General features: G+C 59.3%; 7 protein-coding genes across 7 annotated transcripts; 5 read left to right on the forward strand and 2 right to left on the reverse strand.

Annotated features, from left to right (window-relative positions):
* Positions 1-113: 113 nt before the first annotated feature.
* BXZ73DRAFT_96524 (uncharacterized protein) lies at positions 114-914 on the reverse strand (the record flags this gene model as incomplete). Its single annotated transcript, XM_048027099.1, has 2 exons — positions 114-680; positions 732-914. 2 exons carry the CDS (start codon positions 912-914, stop codon positions 114-116), a joined length of 750 nt encoding a protein of 249 aa, XP_047882366.1.
* A 1900-nt stretch (positions 915-2814) lies between these two features.
* BXZ73DRAFT_39178 (uncharacterized protein) lies at positions 2815-4108 on the forward strand (the record flags this gene model as incomplete). The annotated part of the gene is made up of 5 exons (XM_048018324.1): positions 2815-2898; positions 2960-3008; positions 3088-3834; positions 3908-4028; positions 4078-4108. The coding sequence occupies 5 exons, from the start codon at positions 2815-2817 to the stop codon at positions 4106-4108; spliced, it is 1032 nt and encodes a 343-aa protein (XP_047882367.1).
* A 650-nt stretch (positions 4109-4758) lies between these two features.
* BXZ73DRAFT_86989 (uncharacterized protein) lies at positions 4759-6866 on the reverse strand (the record flags this gene model as incomplete). The annotated part of the gene is made up of 5 exons (XM_048024374.1): positions 4759-5029; positions 5106-6286; positions 6338-6494; positions 6550-6625; positions 6677-6866. 5 exons carry the CDS (start codon positions 6864-6866, stop codon positions 4759-4761), a joined length of 1875 nt encoding a protein of 624 aa, XP_047882368.1.
* Positions 6867-7098: 232 nt separating this feature from the next.
* On the forward strand, positions 7099-8865 carry BXZ73DRAFT_86990 (WW domain binding protein 11-domain-containing protein; the record flags this gene model as incomplete). Its single annotated transcript, XM_048024375.1, has 7 exons — positions 7099-7138; positions 7188-7219; positions 7279-7336; positions 7387-7719; positions 7771-7815; positions 7872-7973; positions 8030-8865. 7 exons carry the CDS (start codon positions 7099-7101, stop codon positions 8863-8865), a joined length of 1446 nt encoding a protein of 481 aa, XP_047882369.1.
* An 820-nt stretch (positions 8866-9685) lies between these two features.
* Positions 9686-11059, forward strand: BXZ73DRAFT_86991 (uncharacterized protein; the record flags this gene model as incomplete). The annotated part of the gene is made up of 3 exons (XM_048024376.1): positions 9686-9817; positions 9838-9915; positions 9980-11059. The coding sequence occupies 3 exons, from the start codon at positions 9686-9688 to the stop codon at positions 11057-11059; spliced, it is 1290 nt and encodes a 429-aa protein (XP_047882370.1).
* Positions 11060-11841: 782 nt separating this feature from the next.
* On the forward strand, positions 11842-12534 carry BXZ73DRAFT_39314 (uncharacterized protein; the record flags this gene model as incomplete). The annotated part of the gene is made up of 2 exons (XM_048018349.1): positions 11842-12110; positions 12168-12534. The coding sequence occupies 2 exons, from the start codon at positions 11842-11844 to the stop codon at positions 12532-12534; spliced, it is 636 nt and encodes a 211-aa protein (XP_047882371.1).
* Positions 12535-12746: 212 nt separating this feature from the next.
* BXZ73DRAFT_86992 (uncharacterized protein) lies at positions 12747-14464 on the forward strand (the record flags this gene model as incomplete). Its single annotated transcript, XM_048024377.1, has 4 exons — positions 12747-13156; positions 13210-13243; positions 13293-13863; positions 13908-14464. The coding sequence occupies 4 exons, from the start codon at positions 12747-12749 to the stop codon at positions 14462-14464; spliced, it is 1572 nt and encodes a 523-aa protein (XP_047882372.1).
* Between the last annotated feature and the right edge of the window lie 23 nt (positions 14465-14487).

Below are 14487 nucleotides of genomic sequence, written 5' to 3' on the forward strand. Positions count from 1 at the left end.
GTGACATCGGCGTGGGAAAAAAATAAGGGGCTTGGTAAGGATCGGTGCGTTGGACGGGGCGTGGTTGCTTCGACTTGGTCATGGGCAGACTTTGGGTGCGTACGAGACATCGATCACGGACTGACGAGCATCCAGGTGCTTAGGGACGACAATTGGGCGACAAAGATGTGGTTCCACTCACGTTCATCGTGGCGGACTTTGATCTTCTTGAAGACACGGCTGGAACTCGATCGTGGATCATCCATCGTGGGTACGTCCACGGAGGGCGTGTCCACGGTGTCCACGGAACGCGCGTCGACCGAGACGGATGAAGAGCAGTCTGGCACAAGTGTGCTGCGAACCTTTCGAAGGAAATTGCCGTGAGGAGGCGACCTGGGAGCCTTGTCCCCCTTCTCCATGGCATCCGCAGCGCTATCGATCGAAGAGAGGTTCATGGAGCTGAGCTTACGCGCACGTCGCGCGCCCGCGAGGTCGCAACGCAACTCTTCGCGCAATGGCGAAGTGTCTGATTCGGAGTGGGCCGGAGACGGGGAACGCCCCCGGGACGGTGGAGGGCGAGCCAATTGCTTCCGAGCCGGAGACACAGAGGGATCCGATCCGCTTGAGGTGGAGAGAGGCTCATATCCGACCTTGACGGGCTCCTTCATGTCTCTATAGACGAACAGGTTGGTAAGAACGCTCTGCATGACGGTTAGAGACCGCATCAGCTAGGTAGAGGGATGGATTGATACCAAAGCTATCCCGAGAATCGCGAGAGCGCAGCTCGCGACGGCGATGAAGGCTAGATTGAACCCGGTTCGTATGGTGGCGAGCATCTCCACCATCGGGCAACAGGTCAGGTTGAAGCGATCAGCGGTTAGAACGCGTAGTTGCGCGTTGGGGGTGCCGGGCGAAGAGGCGGTGGGGAGAGTCATAGCCGGCTTCCCATTCGAGAACGCGGCCGGGGTCGGGGAAGTGGGCCAAGGTGGATGCTGGAGTGGGTGCTGAAGCAGAGGCGTTAAGCTGAAACAAGCTAGGACCAGGATTCTGGCGGGGACCAGACGAGGCGAGGGCGCACAGGTGTGCGCGGCCTGGAGTTTATAATTGGGCGGGACGCGGCGGTGGGTGCGTCCGCAGGGGACGGGGTTACGTGTGTGTCGGCGAGCGGGGAGGGTGATCTGGGCATCGTAAGCTGCGGTGTCGGGTGAAAGCGATCGCACCTGGATCGTCGCCACACCGCTAGACAAAAGCGGTTGGGCGATCGCCGGACCCGCCCGCTGGGCTCTGTAGGAGGCTTAGGAGAGGGGCCAGGGCAGGGCTCGGGGGACTGCAAGCTGGCTGGCGGTGGTAGGGCTGCTGGCAGGGATCTCGCTCTCGAGCTGGACTCGACGAGTGTGCGCGCCTGAATCGGTGGCCGGTGAGCCGGACAGGTGCGCGGCCTGCAGCCGTATGTCATCCGGCTGACGGCCTGCCTCATCTTGACAGCTTGCGCCAATTCGTGCGCCTTTGACATTCGACTCGTCGTACACGCTCGTGATCTGGTTCCTGCTGCAGTCAGCCGTTCGTAAACGTGGTGTCCTTGGCATTCACCCGAATCGGCATTGCGGCCCAGCGTCCTCCTCTGCAACAGAGACCCGCAAAGCAAGTTCAGACGACGAAGGCCATCCACTGGAAGATAGTGCGGCCCACGGAAGCCATCTCTCAACAACGAGTCGAGGGCATCGGCCGGTCGATGCCCGGGAGCATGTCCGACAAGGTATAGCCCCTACAGACATGATCGACCCCGCGAAATCACCAGGCTGAGGCATCTGGTCAGTGGTAACTTGTCCGCGGTCCTGAGTGCGTCGTCGGTAGTCCGCTCCCGGGGCCAGACCCGCCCCCGAACGCATGTGAGCCCTATCTCAGATCTGGTTGTGATGGCGTTGCACAACGGAGACCATGCGCGGGAGGCCGCCAGGAGATTCATGAGGTGCGTGGCGTGAACATATCCGGTAACAGGTCCTGAAAAGTGAAAGCACTCACCTCTATCTTGGCACGGCTCCGCAGCGACCTTGAGGAAAGGGTGAGGCCTCTGGAATCCGGATACCTCGGAGAGACAACCGTGTCTTCACATGTATTCTCATTGATGCCGCTGGCAGCCATATATGTGGGGCACCAGTACAAATAACTCAAACCTGCAAGCAGGGAAGCATTATTGTGCGTTGATATCTCACGAATATCAGCGATGGTTCCATGCAAGTTGTTCGCGTATTGCCATTTTATCCATATCATTTTTGCCGCGCTGTCCCGCGTTCGGCAAGGGGACATACTGCTGGTGTGTCGAACGCGCGTGTGAATACATGTCCTTTGCCAACATCGCCTACAGCGGTGTTGTGCTCACCTTTTTGCTTTACTTATTTTGAGCGAGCCATGCGAAGAGACAACAGGATGGTGTGGAAGCGCCGATGTGCATCTGGGACGTTCGAAGGACGGCAGAAGGCGCGGGGGCCTGAGACAAAAGTAACCCGCCGCGGCGAAGCGGACGGCGCAAATGCACAGGCCGAGTGATGCTGGGGCCGCAGCGTGAGTAGACCGCGGCAGGAGATGGGAGCCAGAGGGAAGCGCAGGTGTCGTCTAACAGACAAGTCGGACGGCGGCGGGGGAACAGCCTCGGACGGGGAGACGCGCGTGAGAAGGCGCCCGCGCTGGCGGCGAGAGGATCGTCATCTGCGTTCAACTTGACCGCTGCGCACCGTCTCCACCGTCTTCCTCTTCCTCCTCCTCCTCCTCCTCCTCCTCCTCCTCCTCCTCTACCCCTGTCCCTCCTTCCACCCATCCATATCTCCTCCGTCCAAAATGCCGCCCCGTGGAAGCGAGGGCTACGACTTCACCCCCATCCTCACCCACTACCTCTTCCTCTTCACAACTATCCTCGCCGTTGTAAGTTGCACGCCTTTCCCTCGCCCCTTGCCTCACATTGCCCACGCGTCTTCGATCACAGATAGGATGGTTTGTTGCGTTCATAGGCCAGGCAGTGGCGACCGCCCAACGTGAGTCCTTACCGTTCCGCTCATGTCCCAAAAACCGGACTTAAAACTCTCCCTGCCTTTCCGCATATCCGCATACTAGTTGGTAACGGCCGCGTTGGAGTGGTATGGTTCGCCATTTTCCTGCAGCTCTTCCTCATCCTCGGCATTATCCACACACTCGCGACCGACTCTATCGCCATGCACCGGTTCCAAATCGCGACCTTCGGCTCCATCGCGATCGTCTTCGCCGTGCTCGGCGTCAACGAGGGCATCTTCTCTGGCTCGTCTGCTCTGGACGCCATGTCCGCCGGCTGGCTCATCCTCGCCATGGTCGACATCCTCTGGGTCCTCTACTTCACCTCGGAGGAGGACTCGCTCATGCTCCACGTCTTCAATTCCCTCGGCACCGGTGGTCTCACCCCGCCCTCGCGCCGCCGCCGCGGCACCCGTGCGGGCTCGATGATGAACATGGGCGGCGCCGGCAATGGCTACACTGCCGGCTACTCCACCGGGGGCATCGGGCCCATGTACGACACCAAGATGGGCGGCAGCATGGCCGGCCCCATCGGCGGCAACGGCTCCTTCCGCGCGGGCAGCATGGAGGGTGGCGCGCCACGCAGCCTCGGCGCGGGCAGCATGAACCAGCTCGGCAGCAACGCCGGCCCCGGGTCGATAGGCGGCGGGGAGGGCAGCATCGGGCCCGCGTCGCCACTCATGGGTCCGGGTGCTGCGGGCATCGGTGCAGGCGGCGGCGGCGCGCAGCCTGTCACGCCCGCCACGACAGGAGTGGGCTCGGACAGCGGGGTGGGCGATGCGCATCAGTACAGGGCGAAGGCGTTGTATAACTGTGAGTCTCTCGTCGTCTCGTTCGTCTTGTGTGCGTGTGGGTGTGCGCTGACGCCGGGGGCGCCGATGCCCAGACACCGCGTCGGTGGACGATCCCAACGAGATCACCTTCGCCAAGGGAGAGATCCTTGAGATTCTCGACAAGAACGGGAAGTGGTGGCAAGCAAGGAAAACAGACGGGACAGTTGGAAGTGAGTACTACCCGTTGTCAGTCGAAGCATGGAGGGTTGACCTCCGCTTCCAGTGCGCCATCCAATTACCTGCAGATCGTTTGAGACGCTCAGCAGTCTCGTCCCAACGCCCTTCCGCTGCGTAATATGACGAACATTCATGAACCGTACCTCGGTCTTGCATCTGTACGTACACCGTAGTAGATATCCGTTCCTCGCGCTGCCCCCTGTTGTCACTAGCTTTATTTACTCCCTTGTGCTTGCTTGGTTCTTGCCCCGGACCGCGTCTATCATGTTGTTCTTCGGCTAGTATGCAAGGAGGCTGCTCTCACTGCTGAGCGCAGCCTGCATCATATCTATCGCCATACTGTACAGCTGCAATCTAAACATACCAATATTACTGTCCGTCACGTCACGATCAGTCAATGCGAGTCTATCATACCCACGCGAGAACAAATGAGTTTGCTACGGAAGTTGTAGTGTTAATTGTGATGCTGTGGTGATACTACAGAAATTGAGTCCTCGGTGCTGTACATGGATATGCGTCACTGGAAGCCAAGACGACAGCATGAGAATAGACGTTGGTGTAGACTGTTGCCGCGGCACGTCGCGAACTCCGTGTTCCCACCGACCATCCCCATCTGCCGGTCTGCCGATCTTCCTCCACACCAAACGCCTGCCGCACGCGTCCGGCAACACTCGCCGCCCCGCTCCGGATTCCCATCGTACACCCCCTCATGAGCAGCGAGCAAGAGTCACCGCGCCCGCCGCCCGCCGCCGCTGCCAAGAACGACCATCTTGCTGCCCTTCTTCTTCCCACCCGCCTTCGCGCTCCGCTGCTCGAGCTCGTGGAACGCAATGTCGAGCTCCCACTCGTCCTCGTCCGGGTCCCTCCGCGCCGCCGCGCCACCCGAGACCGGCGTCCGCTGCGTGAGCGGGCGGGCAGACGCGGCGTGCGCGGTGGACGCGAAGCTGCGCGCCCCCCACGCGCCCGGGGCCGTCTGCGGCGGGGACGGGCGGCTTCTGCTGCGTAGGCGTGGGTGTGAGCGCCGTCCGGCTCGAGCAGGTAGTCGGGGATGTAAGATCGGTCTGCGGCGTGGACGCAGCAGGTAAGCCCCAGGTCTGGGCGAGGCGCTCCCTCTCGCGCTCCTCGGTGCGCGCGCGAGCTTTGTCGTCCCGGCGACCCTTCTCCTTGCGCTTCGTGCGGCGGAGGCGGAGCGCGTTCTCGAAGGGGCGCAGGCCATCGCCGCCGACGACGCCCGTAAGATCGGACTCGACGAAGACGACGTCGGCACCCTCGGGTAGGTGGGCTAGGTACTTGCAGCGCTTGCGGAGGTCATCGTTGACGGTGCTCGGAGTAATGGATTCCACGCGGAGTGTGATCTCATCGGGAAATGCGGGGTAGGAGTGAAAGTGGGAGAAGAGGATCTTGATGTCAAGCGGGTGAAGGAAGATCGGCAGTCCGCCAGCAGCTTGATAATAGTAGTATGTTGAAGTTGAGGGTGGAGGAGGATTGAGATTTCTGCGCTGTCGTGGGACGCGTCCTGAAGTCGGGATGGAGTTCACTTCCCGCGGAGGGCGAACTGGGGCAGTAGTGTGTCCACTGCCTTGGATCGCAAGGAAGGCCTCGGGCAGTTCTTCGGGCAGGGTCGGCGGTAAAGATGCCTCCTTGCGTTGGCGATCGCGGGTGGCTCGCTCCGTAAGCTGCTGAGCAATATGCCGGGCTGTCTCCGCTACCTCGCGCAAGAATGGTGTATCAAGTGCCGATGCCTTCTCAATCTGGTGTCGGACCTTGGCGTCAGCGGCGTCGAGGAAGACACTCCCTAGTTCGTCGCCCATGCCCGCTAGTAATCTCCTCTCGGTGGCGAGGTCGTCTAGATCCTTCGAAAGATCCGCCACTAGCTCCGCCGGTGTTGCGAGCATGAACTTGGCAAACTCCTTCACGTCAGGCAAGAAATGGAAGGGTGCTTGGTGAGGAGGGAGCAAGTCCGATGGCCAGGTTGACGATCGAGGTAGCGCCAGTGTTGTGATTTGAGGCCGCTGGATCAATCGCATCTTGAGTGTTGAACCATTGCGGAGAGAAGTATTTAAATCCTGGTCGAGCGAAGCCGAGGACGAAGAACCCTCCATGATGTCGTCGGCGTCGTTCTGCGAAGGGCTGTTCATCCACTTGACAGCTTTCAGTTGCCATTCGTTGACCGAGTCATGGCAGATAGGGCATCTGACCGATTTAGGCTGCTCAGAGGTGCTGATCAGATGTAGTAGACACGGGAAGCAATAGATCTGTAAAGGGCAGTCAGTGTGACGGGATACGCGAGGGGATATAATGCGTACATGGCCGCATTTGGTCATTCGGGGAGCAGTAGGGGGCGATAGGCAGATGGGACAGGTCAGGACGTCGCCGTCTTGGGAGGACTGGTCTGCCGAGAGTGCGGCCATGGAGTCACCTCTAGATACAATCACTTGTAGGATGTCTTGCCATTGAAAATAGCTGGCGGTTGTAGGATGAGCAGGCAAGAGAATACGTGAAAATCAAGCGTGCTTACATATCTGGGTCAGCAAAGTGTACAGTGTAATCACCATTCGGATTCATCATGAAGCGATATTGCGCATTCACGAAGCCTGCTCGGAGTCAGGATAGGTAGCGATAGCGCAATGGATCTAGATACTCACGTTCCTTGTTCCACACGCCATGATGCGCTCCAGTCTTCCTCGCTCTGCGAGGAATGCTCTGATTGTAGTTGGGCTGCCTTGGGGGCAGTGTAAAGTTGAGGAGATGGTTGAGAGACTGCGTCGACGGCTTGGACGAACGCTTAGTCTGATTAGTGGCAGGGGAATGGGTTGCGTTGGAAGGGGTGAGCATGATGTTCTGAGACGAGACAGCTAAGTCCTCTCAGTTAGCAAGTAAGAGGCGGTCAAGCAGAGCGCGAGACACGGCTAGAGGGCGAAAGAGGTGGCTTTCCAAGTCGAGGGAGAAGCTGAAGGACTCGGTGTGAGACAGTCGCCCATGACTCTGTCGCACGTGCTTCGCTCCCGACCGGCGTCGCACCCCGCCCGCGCGCACCTCGGTTCGACTCTCCCTCTCCACTCTCGTCATGGCCAAAGGCAAATCTGCCAACCCTGCAGACGCGTACAGTAGGCGCAATTTTGTCTTCGCCACCGGCAACTTCTCACTGCTTTCTAGGAAAGGCTCAGAGGAAGAAAGAGCTGAAGAAGGCAAGTGGCTGCACGCGTCTCAGCCGTCCCTCCGTGCTCATAGCCTCTCCGTGTAGTAGAATAAGGCGGATCGTGCGAAGGCCCGTGACTTTTCGTTGGTGAAGAAAGACACAAGAGGTTGGTCCCATCCTTCGCACTCGTGCATTCTAACAACTGACACATCACAGACCTTGAGGATGACATCGCGAAACTCGAGGCCAGCTCTGAGCCGTCCGGTACCGACAAGGCACGTCTCGCGGAACTGAAGTCAGAGCTTGTGAAGATTACGAAGAAGAAAGAGGATTATGTTCAAGAACACCCCGAGCACAGGAAACTCGTCTTCAAATCTCGCAGACCTGAAGGCTCGCGCGATGCTGTTCAGGAAGAGAATGTCGTTCCGAAGTCAAGAAACCTCTTCAAAAAGAATGGGTTGCCTCGTCATCCAGAAAGGAGTATCTACTATGACGCGGTGTTGAATCCATTCGGAGTGCCACCGCCTGGTATGCCCTACATAGAGCGTCGTACGTCATTTTATGATCGCGTCTTGCGCCCTATCCTCACTAGCCGTACAGCGTTGCTACCCGATGAAGTGAAAAGTGACGTGGAAGAAGAGTCTGGTATGTTTGGGTTGTATTGGACGTGTGCACAGTGCTGAAACGTTTATGCGCCCAAGACAATGATATCGCCCTACCAGAGGGTCCTCCCCCAGCGGACGAAGAGGAAAATAGTGATGATGACATCCCCATGCCAGAAGGGCCGCCTCCGAGCGTACCTGGTATGTGCTCTCACGCGAGATACATTTCATTCCCGCCTGAACGCGAGTACCTCCAGCACCTCTTCCTATAGACCAGTCACCTATGCCTCCGCTCGTACTCCAGCCCCCATCTGTCACGATGCCTCCGCCGCTACCGTTTGCAGTTCCACCGCCTCCTGGGATGCCTATGCTACCTCAAGGCGGGTCTGTTCCTCCACCTCCACCTCTGCCTATGGGAATGTTCCCTCCACCACCCCTAGGTTTCCCAACTTCGCTTCCCCCGCCGCCACAAGGCTTTCTTGTCAATCCATTGCCTCCTGGGATGCCATTTCCTCCGTTCCCACCGGGCCATATGCAGCAGTCACCAATGCCTCCACCACCACCAGGGTTCTATCCCCGCAAAGGAACCAACACAAGAGCAATGCAAGATCCACTTTCCTCGATACCTCATCAGACTTTCCAGGCACACCGAGCGGCGAAGGCTACTGGACCGTCGACTCTACCTCAACATGCATCCCTACCTGCAAAACCTACATCCGGCGGCGTTCGTTTGGGTCCGTCGACTTCACCGCCGGCGCCGTCAACCTCAGCAGTTATCTCCGCGGAACCTGTGCTCCGGGACTTCAAGAAGGAGGCCACGGCATTTGTGCCTGCCACGTTGAAGAGGAAGAAAGCGGGCGGCTCGAAGGTCAATGCGGCACCTGCGGTCGATGCCGCGGGCGAGTATGACGCGGATGAGCCCGCGCCGGCTTCAAGACCTGACTTGCTAAGCACTCTTCAGGGCAAATTCGGGGCGCCGCCGTCAAAACGGCCCAAGCTGGAAACTGCGAAAGACGGAAAGCCGCAGAACAAGGACGACTACGGCAAGTTCTTGGAGGAAATGAGCGATATCCTGGGTCCGACAAATGGCTAAGTCCATCTTGATCGACCTTTCCGGTGAGCCTGGTAGCGCACGGGAAACTTCAAGCAGGCTTGGTGTCCTATGGAGTTTGCGTGTGCGCTGCTCTCACGAGGGAGCGCGTTGCCCATGGCATGTATTTAACTGGACCATCAGCCTGTCTGCCCATTATACATACGAAGCATGTGCATATCTTCGTAGCTCGAATGCGTCGTTGTGAGCGTTCATATGATCCCAGCCAACTCCCGGTTGGTAGCCGTTTGCCTTCGACTCAAAACTATGCTCAACGTGCGCAGGAGTTCTTGCTTCTGCCTGTGGAAATACCCCGCTACTGATTACTTTGTCGTTGTAGGCAGGTGTATACGTTCAGGAAATTTGTTCATCTGACACGTAGGGTATTACAAGTTGTGGGGACATTGGAGGGTCACCGGTCAGAACTCATCGGACAATGGAATTGGGTAGAAAGGGGGATGCCGTGGAAGACGTGTGTTGGCCAACAGTAGAGCGAAGTTGTATCTTTTCATGGGGCTATTATGTATTGACGGCATGCCGTGGTGCCGGTCATGCGAGCATGTTCTGCAAAGAGCGACTTTCATTGAGCAGCCAAGTTAGTCAGGCACGGCTCGCCAAACCGTGATTCCAGCGTCGGTCGTTGCTCCGATTCGGCCGATTGAGGCCCGGATCAGCGGAGCGGGACGGGATGGACGCGGGGCTCTGGGCGTAGGCCTAGGTGTCTCACGACCACCATGTCCCTCTCCGCTCGACCCTCCGCCCAATCTCCTTCCCTCACCTGCAGTGCCATGCACACCATCCACGGCCATCGCACCCGCCCTCGATGAGCACTGTCGTCCTTGCACCCACGGAGCCCGTCTGGCTCTGTCCTCGTCCACTTGCACGGCTGCCGGGTCGCTTTCCGCTCGTCCCGCTCTTGCCCCATCGCTCTATATGCAAGCCCCTTCCCCCAGAAGTATGGCGGGGATCGTCGAGTTTCTCTTCGCATCCTATGACGCCGATGCTACCATTCCGGTGTCGACTACTGCTCACTTCAAGTTGCATTTGCTCCTCGTATCAAGGATTTTACCGTGCGTTATCCCATCCCCGGCCCGCTCCATGCTCACGCGACCTTTAGGTTACAGTGCTACCCATCTACTACGAATACATCCAAATATCATCCCTACACATGCTTGTGCGGTTGACAGCGCGGATTCAGGATGCCGATAGGCAGTGGGACTCCATTCGCCGAATCCCCTACTCCGCCCCAGGAAGATGGGTCCAAACACTCGATATGGATGCACTTCGTTGTTCCACCCAGGAGGAGACCCTCGTCCTCGACGATACGCTCAATCAGCTCTTACCTTTGGTCCCATTCCTAAACCATCTCGTCGTCCACCCGTACAACCCGTTCAGTCGACGTGTGCTCTCCAGTATCACCTACCGGGACGGAGTAGAAAACATCCGCACTCTGCGAGGTATACAGCTTCCCACCTCCCCTCGCATCGACGAAGACGCATTCTTGGAACTCCTTCGCGCCTGCAGCAGGCTGGAAGAATTGGAGATCGTCGGGACAGGCGTCAACACAGGCGAAGCGATAATGGAATATAGCATCCCAATAGAACCGCCGACCGGCTACGTTGCGACACACCTTCCACACCTTCGCAAGGTTGCCGCGCTATCCATGCCCTCATCGCCTACCCTGTTCGCCCTCCTGCATTCCGAGTTGCCCTCCTTGCGGCACCTTACTCTCACGCCCTATGACGAAGTCTCCGTACCTACCTCACTCGTCCCACGAATCATCGCGGCTCATGGATCAAAGCTCACATCCCTCCACCTGTACACGTTGAAGCAGTGGCCGACTATCCTCTTCCCATCTCCGCCCACGTTGCTAGAAGTCTGTCCCAACCTCCGCCACGCTTCCCTCGAACTTCCCCTCCCCACCCTCACCATGTCCAACGCCGAGAAACACAGCCAGCTAGAAATTATATCTATCCCAAGGCCCAAGCAAGATTTCTGGCTGGTTCTCGAGCGCCTGCTGCCAAAGCTGCCTCGTTTGCGCTTTGTCCGGGCGCGTGACGTCAAGTGGCTCGGAAGCGGCATGTCGGATCGAGCACGGCAAGCAGGGGTGCAGGGAGAAATGCTCATCTGGCGAAGAAGACTCACCAACCGTGGCATCCAGTTGCTCGACACCGAATGGAAGGCAGGTACAGGTTGAGACTGTCAAGATCTGGGTGGCGGACAGGATGCCTCGTGCGTTGTGGTAATCGGTTCATGTAGCTCTATCTATGCGTGCATTCGTTTGACGATTGTTAATCACACACCACTCAGAGTCTCAGAACGTTTTCGTACCTACGCAGGTTTGCTTTGCGAGTGGCGCGGTTGCTTGTACGACGCTTTGTCCTCGAGGCGCCTGGCTACTGCAATCTGTGGCAGACACTGGACAATGTCTATCCCCGCATCAAATGTCCATACCGCGACGATCCTTTCGGTGTTTGGCAACGAGGCAAAGCTGCATGATTGACCACGTTCAATGCCAGTGGTCATTAAAACGTCGGCTGCCGCTCGGGTTCTTCCAACGCTTCTCCTTCCCTTCTCCCTCCCCCTCACCCGATGGCTCTCCGCGATATCTCGCTCAACGCAATGGGCTTCCCGAGGACCTTCACCGAGAAGACATCCGTGCCTGCGCGGGACGCGGCGCGCTCGATCGAGGTGGTTTTCCCCCAGGGATTTGACCATCGGCTCCGATGGGTCCTCAAGCAAGCTAACAACGGGGACCGGCAGTACGAACGCGACCTAGTGCTGGTTGTTTGCGACGAGGACAAATTTCCGGGTCGCTGGCTCGGCGGCAGTGCTTGGATCGACCACGCTGACCCCGAAGAAGTCAACAGCGCGCGGCTTTTCAAAGGCGTCCTCGAATCCAATGTTTCTCCTCACGAACGCACCAGCTTCAAAGGACCTGTGGTGAAGCGCTCCCCTGGCTCTCAAATCGCGCCTCCTATGTTGCTTGGTCCGCCATTCAACAACTTTATCACCTCGCCTACGGAAGTGGCGGTCAAGTGGGCGCAAGGCTCTGCTGCCGTCGCTTCCTTGTGCTGGGAGGCGACCATGTACGAAGGCCTCTTGGACAAGCTCCAGGGGATCACTGTGCCAGTATTCTACGGGCTTTTCCTCGGCGACTTCGGTGGCACCCCGATGGGGTGCATGGTGCTCGAGTGGTGCCCGAGCAGCGGCTGGGAGATGGCGGAAAGCCCGACGCGAGATGAAGTGTGAGTCCCAAGTCAGTCGCGTACTCATGCACCATCTGATCTGGCTTCTGCGCCCAGCCGGATGCGCGGATTGGCGGTGGCCGATCTCCACAAGGCCCAAGTCCATCACGGCCAGTTGTACGCACAGGGCGACGCCCTCTGCTGGCTGGACGGCCGACACTTTCTCCGGGCTCAAGACGGGTCGGTGCGCGTGGTGGACTTTTCTGCGGCGGTGCACCACGAATGCCTGGGCGGCAACAACTCGTATTGGATCGACGCTGAGCACCTGAGCGAAGACTGTCACTGCAAGGAACTCACGCTGGCCATGCACCATGCTTCCAGGGCGAACGCCGGGCTCCTGAAGGACGTCCCGTGGATACCCAATCCGGAGAAACCCCAGCTGGAAGGCGACTCTCGACGGATATCACTGTCAAGTTTATTGTAGCCGGTCATTAATACGATATTTAACACTCCGCATAGTTGTAAACGCTCCGAATCAGAAGTAAGCTGGGGTGAATAGCTCAGACTACGATGCAACTTGAGAGTGCGTGAGAACGAGTACTATCAGGCAGTGGGATGGCGCGGAGAGATGTCCTGCCGATACCATCTTGCCCCCTCCCCTGACCCCGCACGCTCCCCCGCCATCCTTGCAAGTGCATGGGGGTTTCGTTCACGGACTTGCCAGTCGAGCTCTACTACGCCATTGCTTCCTACTTCGACTCGGAAGACAACCAGGCAATTTTAGCTCTCAGTCGCGCCGCCGGGCCTAACACCGGCTTTCCCACCCATCTCCTCTTCGACCGCATCCGCCTCAGACGCCCTGAGCAAGTTCTCCAACTCTACCTTCGCCTTCGCGATGCACCCGCAGACGCCGCGCTTGTCCGGGAGTTTTCGTTCGAGGCCTGGAAAGTAGACGCAGATGTATTCGTCAACCTTCTCGCCCTGCTTCCGAACGTGATCCGGCTGCACATGAACGTAGGCCCGACATTCGCTCCGGAGCACCTTGAGCAGATGTTCGCCAAGCCGAAGCCGTTGTTGCGCTTCCTGTCCATGCGGTTCAGGCCATAGTCAGTACTCCTCGTGCATCCCACTGTCTTATCCTCTGCTCACGTTTTGTCAGCGTGCAGAAGGCGTCATACTATCAGTTCCTGAAGGTGTGCAAACATTCCACTCTTCCCTTCGGCTGCACCTAACTTCCGCAAGGGCGCATATTTTGACTCCACGCTCGTCGTGCTGTCCGCGTGGCCTTCTCACACCTTGCGGACGCTCTCAATCGTGCAAGACCAGCTGGACTCCGCCCTGGCCCCCACCAACTTCGCCCAACCTCTCGTCTTCTTCCGTTTGGACCCTCTGGGACAGCTGGCCGTGTCGCCCTGCTGTCGCGACGTCAGGTTCTTCCGCCTTCGTGTGCCTGCCCGCCAGGTCAGCCGTCACCTGCACGCTCTCCCGAACGCCCTCCCTTCCCTTGAATTCCTCGATGTGTCGACGTGCAACATCTCGAGCCGCGACCTCGAGTCGCTGCTCGGGCACTTCCCGCACGTCCAGACCATCATCCTCGACGGCTGCCCAATCGTGAGCCAGCGCACCGACGTCCAGGCCGACGCCGGCGAGCCTTTCGCGCAGTGGGCGGAGCTCGGCAAGGCCCTCGCACTCGTCGGCGTCGCGCGCGCCAACGCGCGCGAGAAGGTCCTCCGGACCTGGGTTGGGACCTACTACGCCCACCTCGACGCGCAGGAGGCGGCCCCGCGTACACCTCGAAGGGGAAGAAGCCGCAGTCGCAGGCCCAAGCCCCAGCCCAAACCAAGGGCAGCAGCAAAGGCGGCCGCAAGGGCGTCGCGACCGCGACGGTCTCGCTCCGCAAGCCCGCCGTCGCCGTCCCCGCGAGGTGGACGGCCACGATCCCGCCCGCGCGCGTGCCGGGGCGCGACGACCGCGTGCGCGTGCTCCCCGCGCCGCCCGCGCTGCGCTCCGTCGCGGCGAGCGTCCCGGGCGGGGTCGCGGCGGACGCGGAGGTGGCCAGGGCCATCCGCGCCGAGTTCGCGCGCGGATGGGCGCAGGGCCTCGCGCGCGTGTCGTCGATCCGCCTCCAGCGGCTCACCAGCTGGCGGAACGGGATCGCGACGATCGTGCGCTTCGCCGCGGCGGGCTCGCCGGTGTGGGAAGAGCGGGCGGAGCATGGAGAGCAGGGTCTCGCAGGGCTGGAGTACGTCACGGATGAGGGCGAGTTCGTGCTCGACCTGGCTGGTCGAGGGAGCGATGGGAGGGCCCGATATGAGTGTCCGCTGCTGTGTCTTGCAGGGCCACCGCGCGGTGATGCGCATGCGGAGGGGTGTGGACATCAGGTTGGGTGGGGTGCGTTCGGCGACGAACTTTGATGGTATAGCAGATAGATGGTGGC

Source organism: Epithele typhae (assembly GCF_022376455.1).
Source record: "Epithele typhae strain CBS 203.58 chromosome Unknown BXZ73scaffold_3, whole genome shotgun sequence".
NCBI lineage: Eukaryota > Fungi > Basidiomycota > Agaricomycetes > Polyporales > Epitheliaceae > Epithele > Epithele typhae.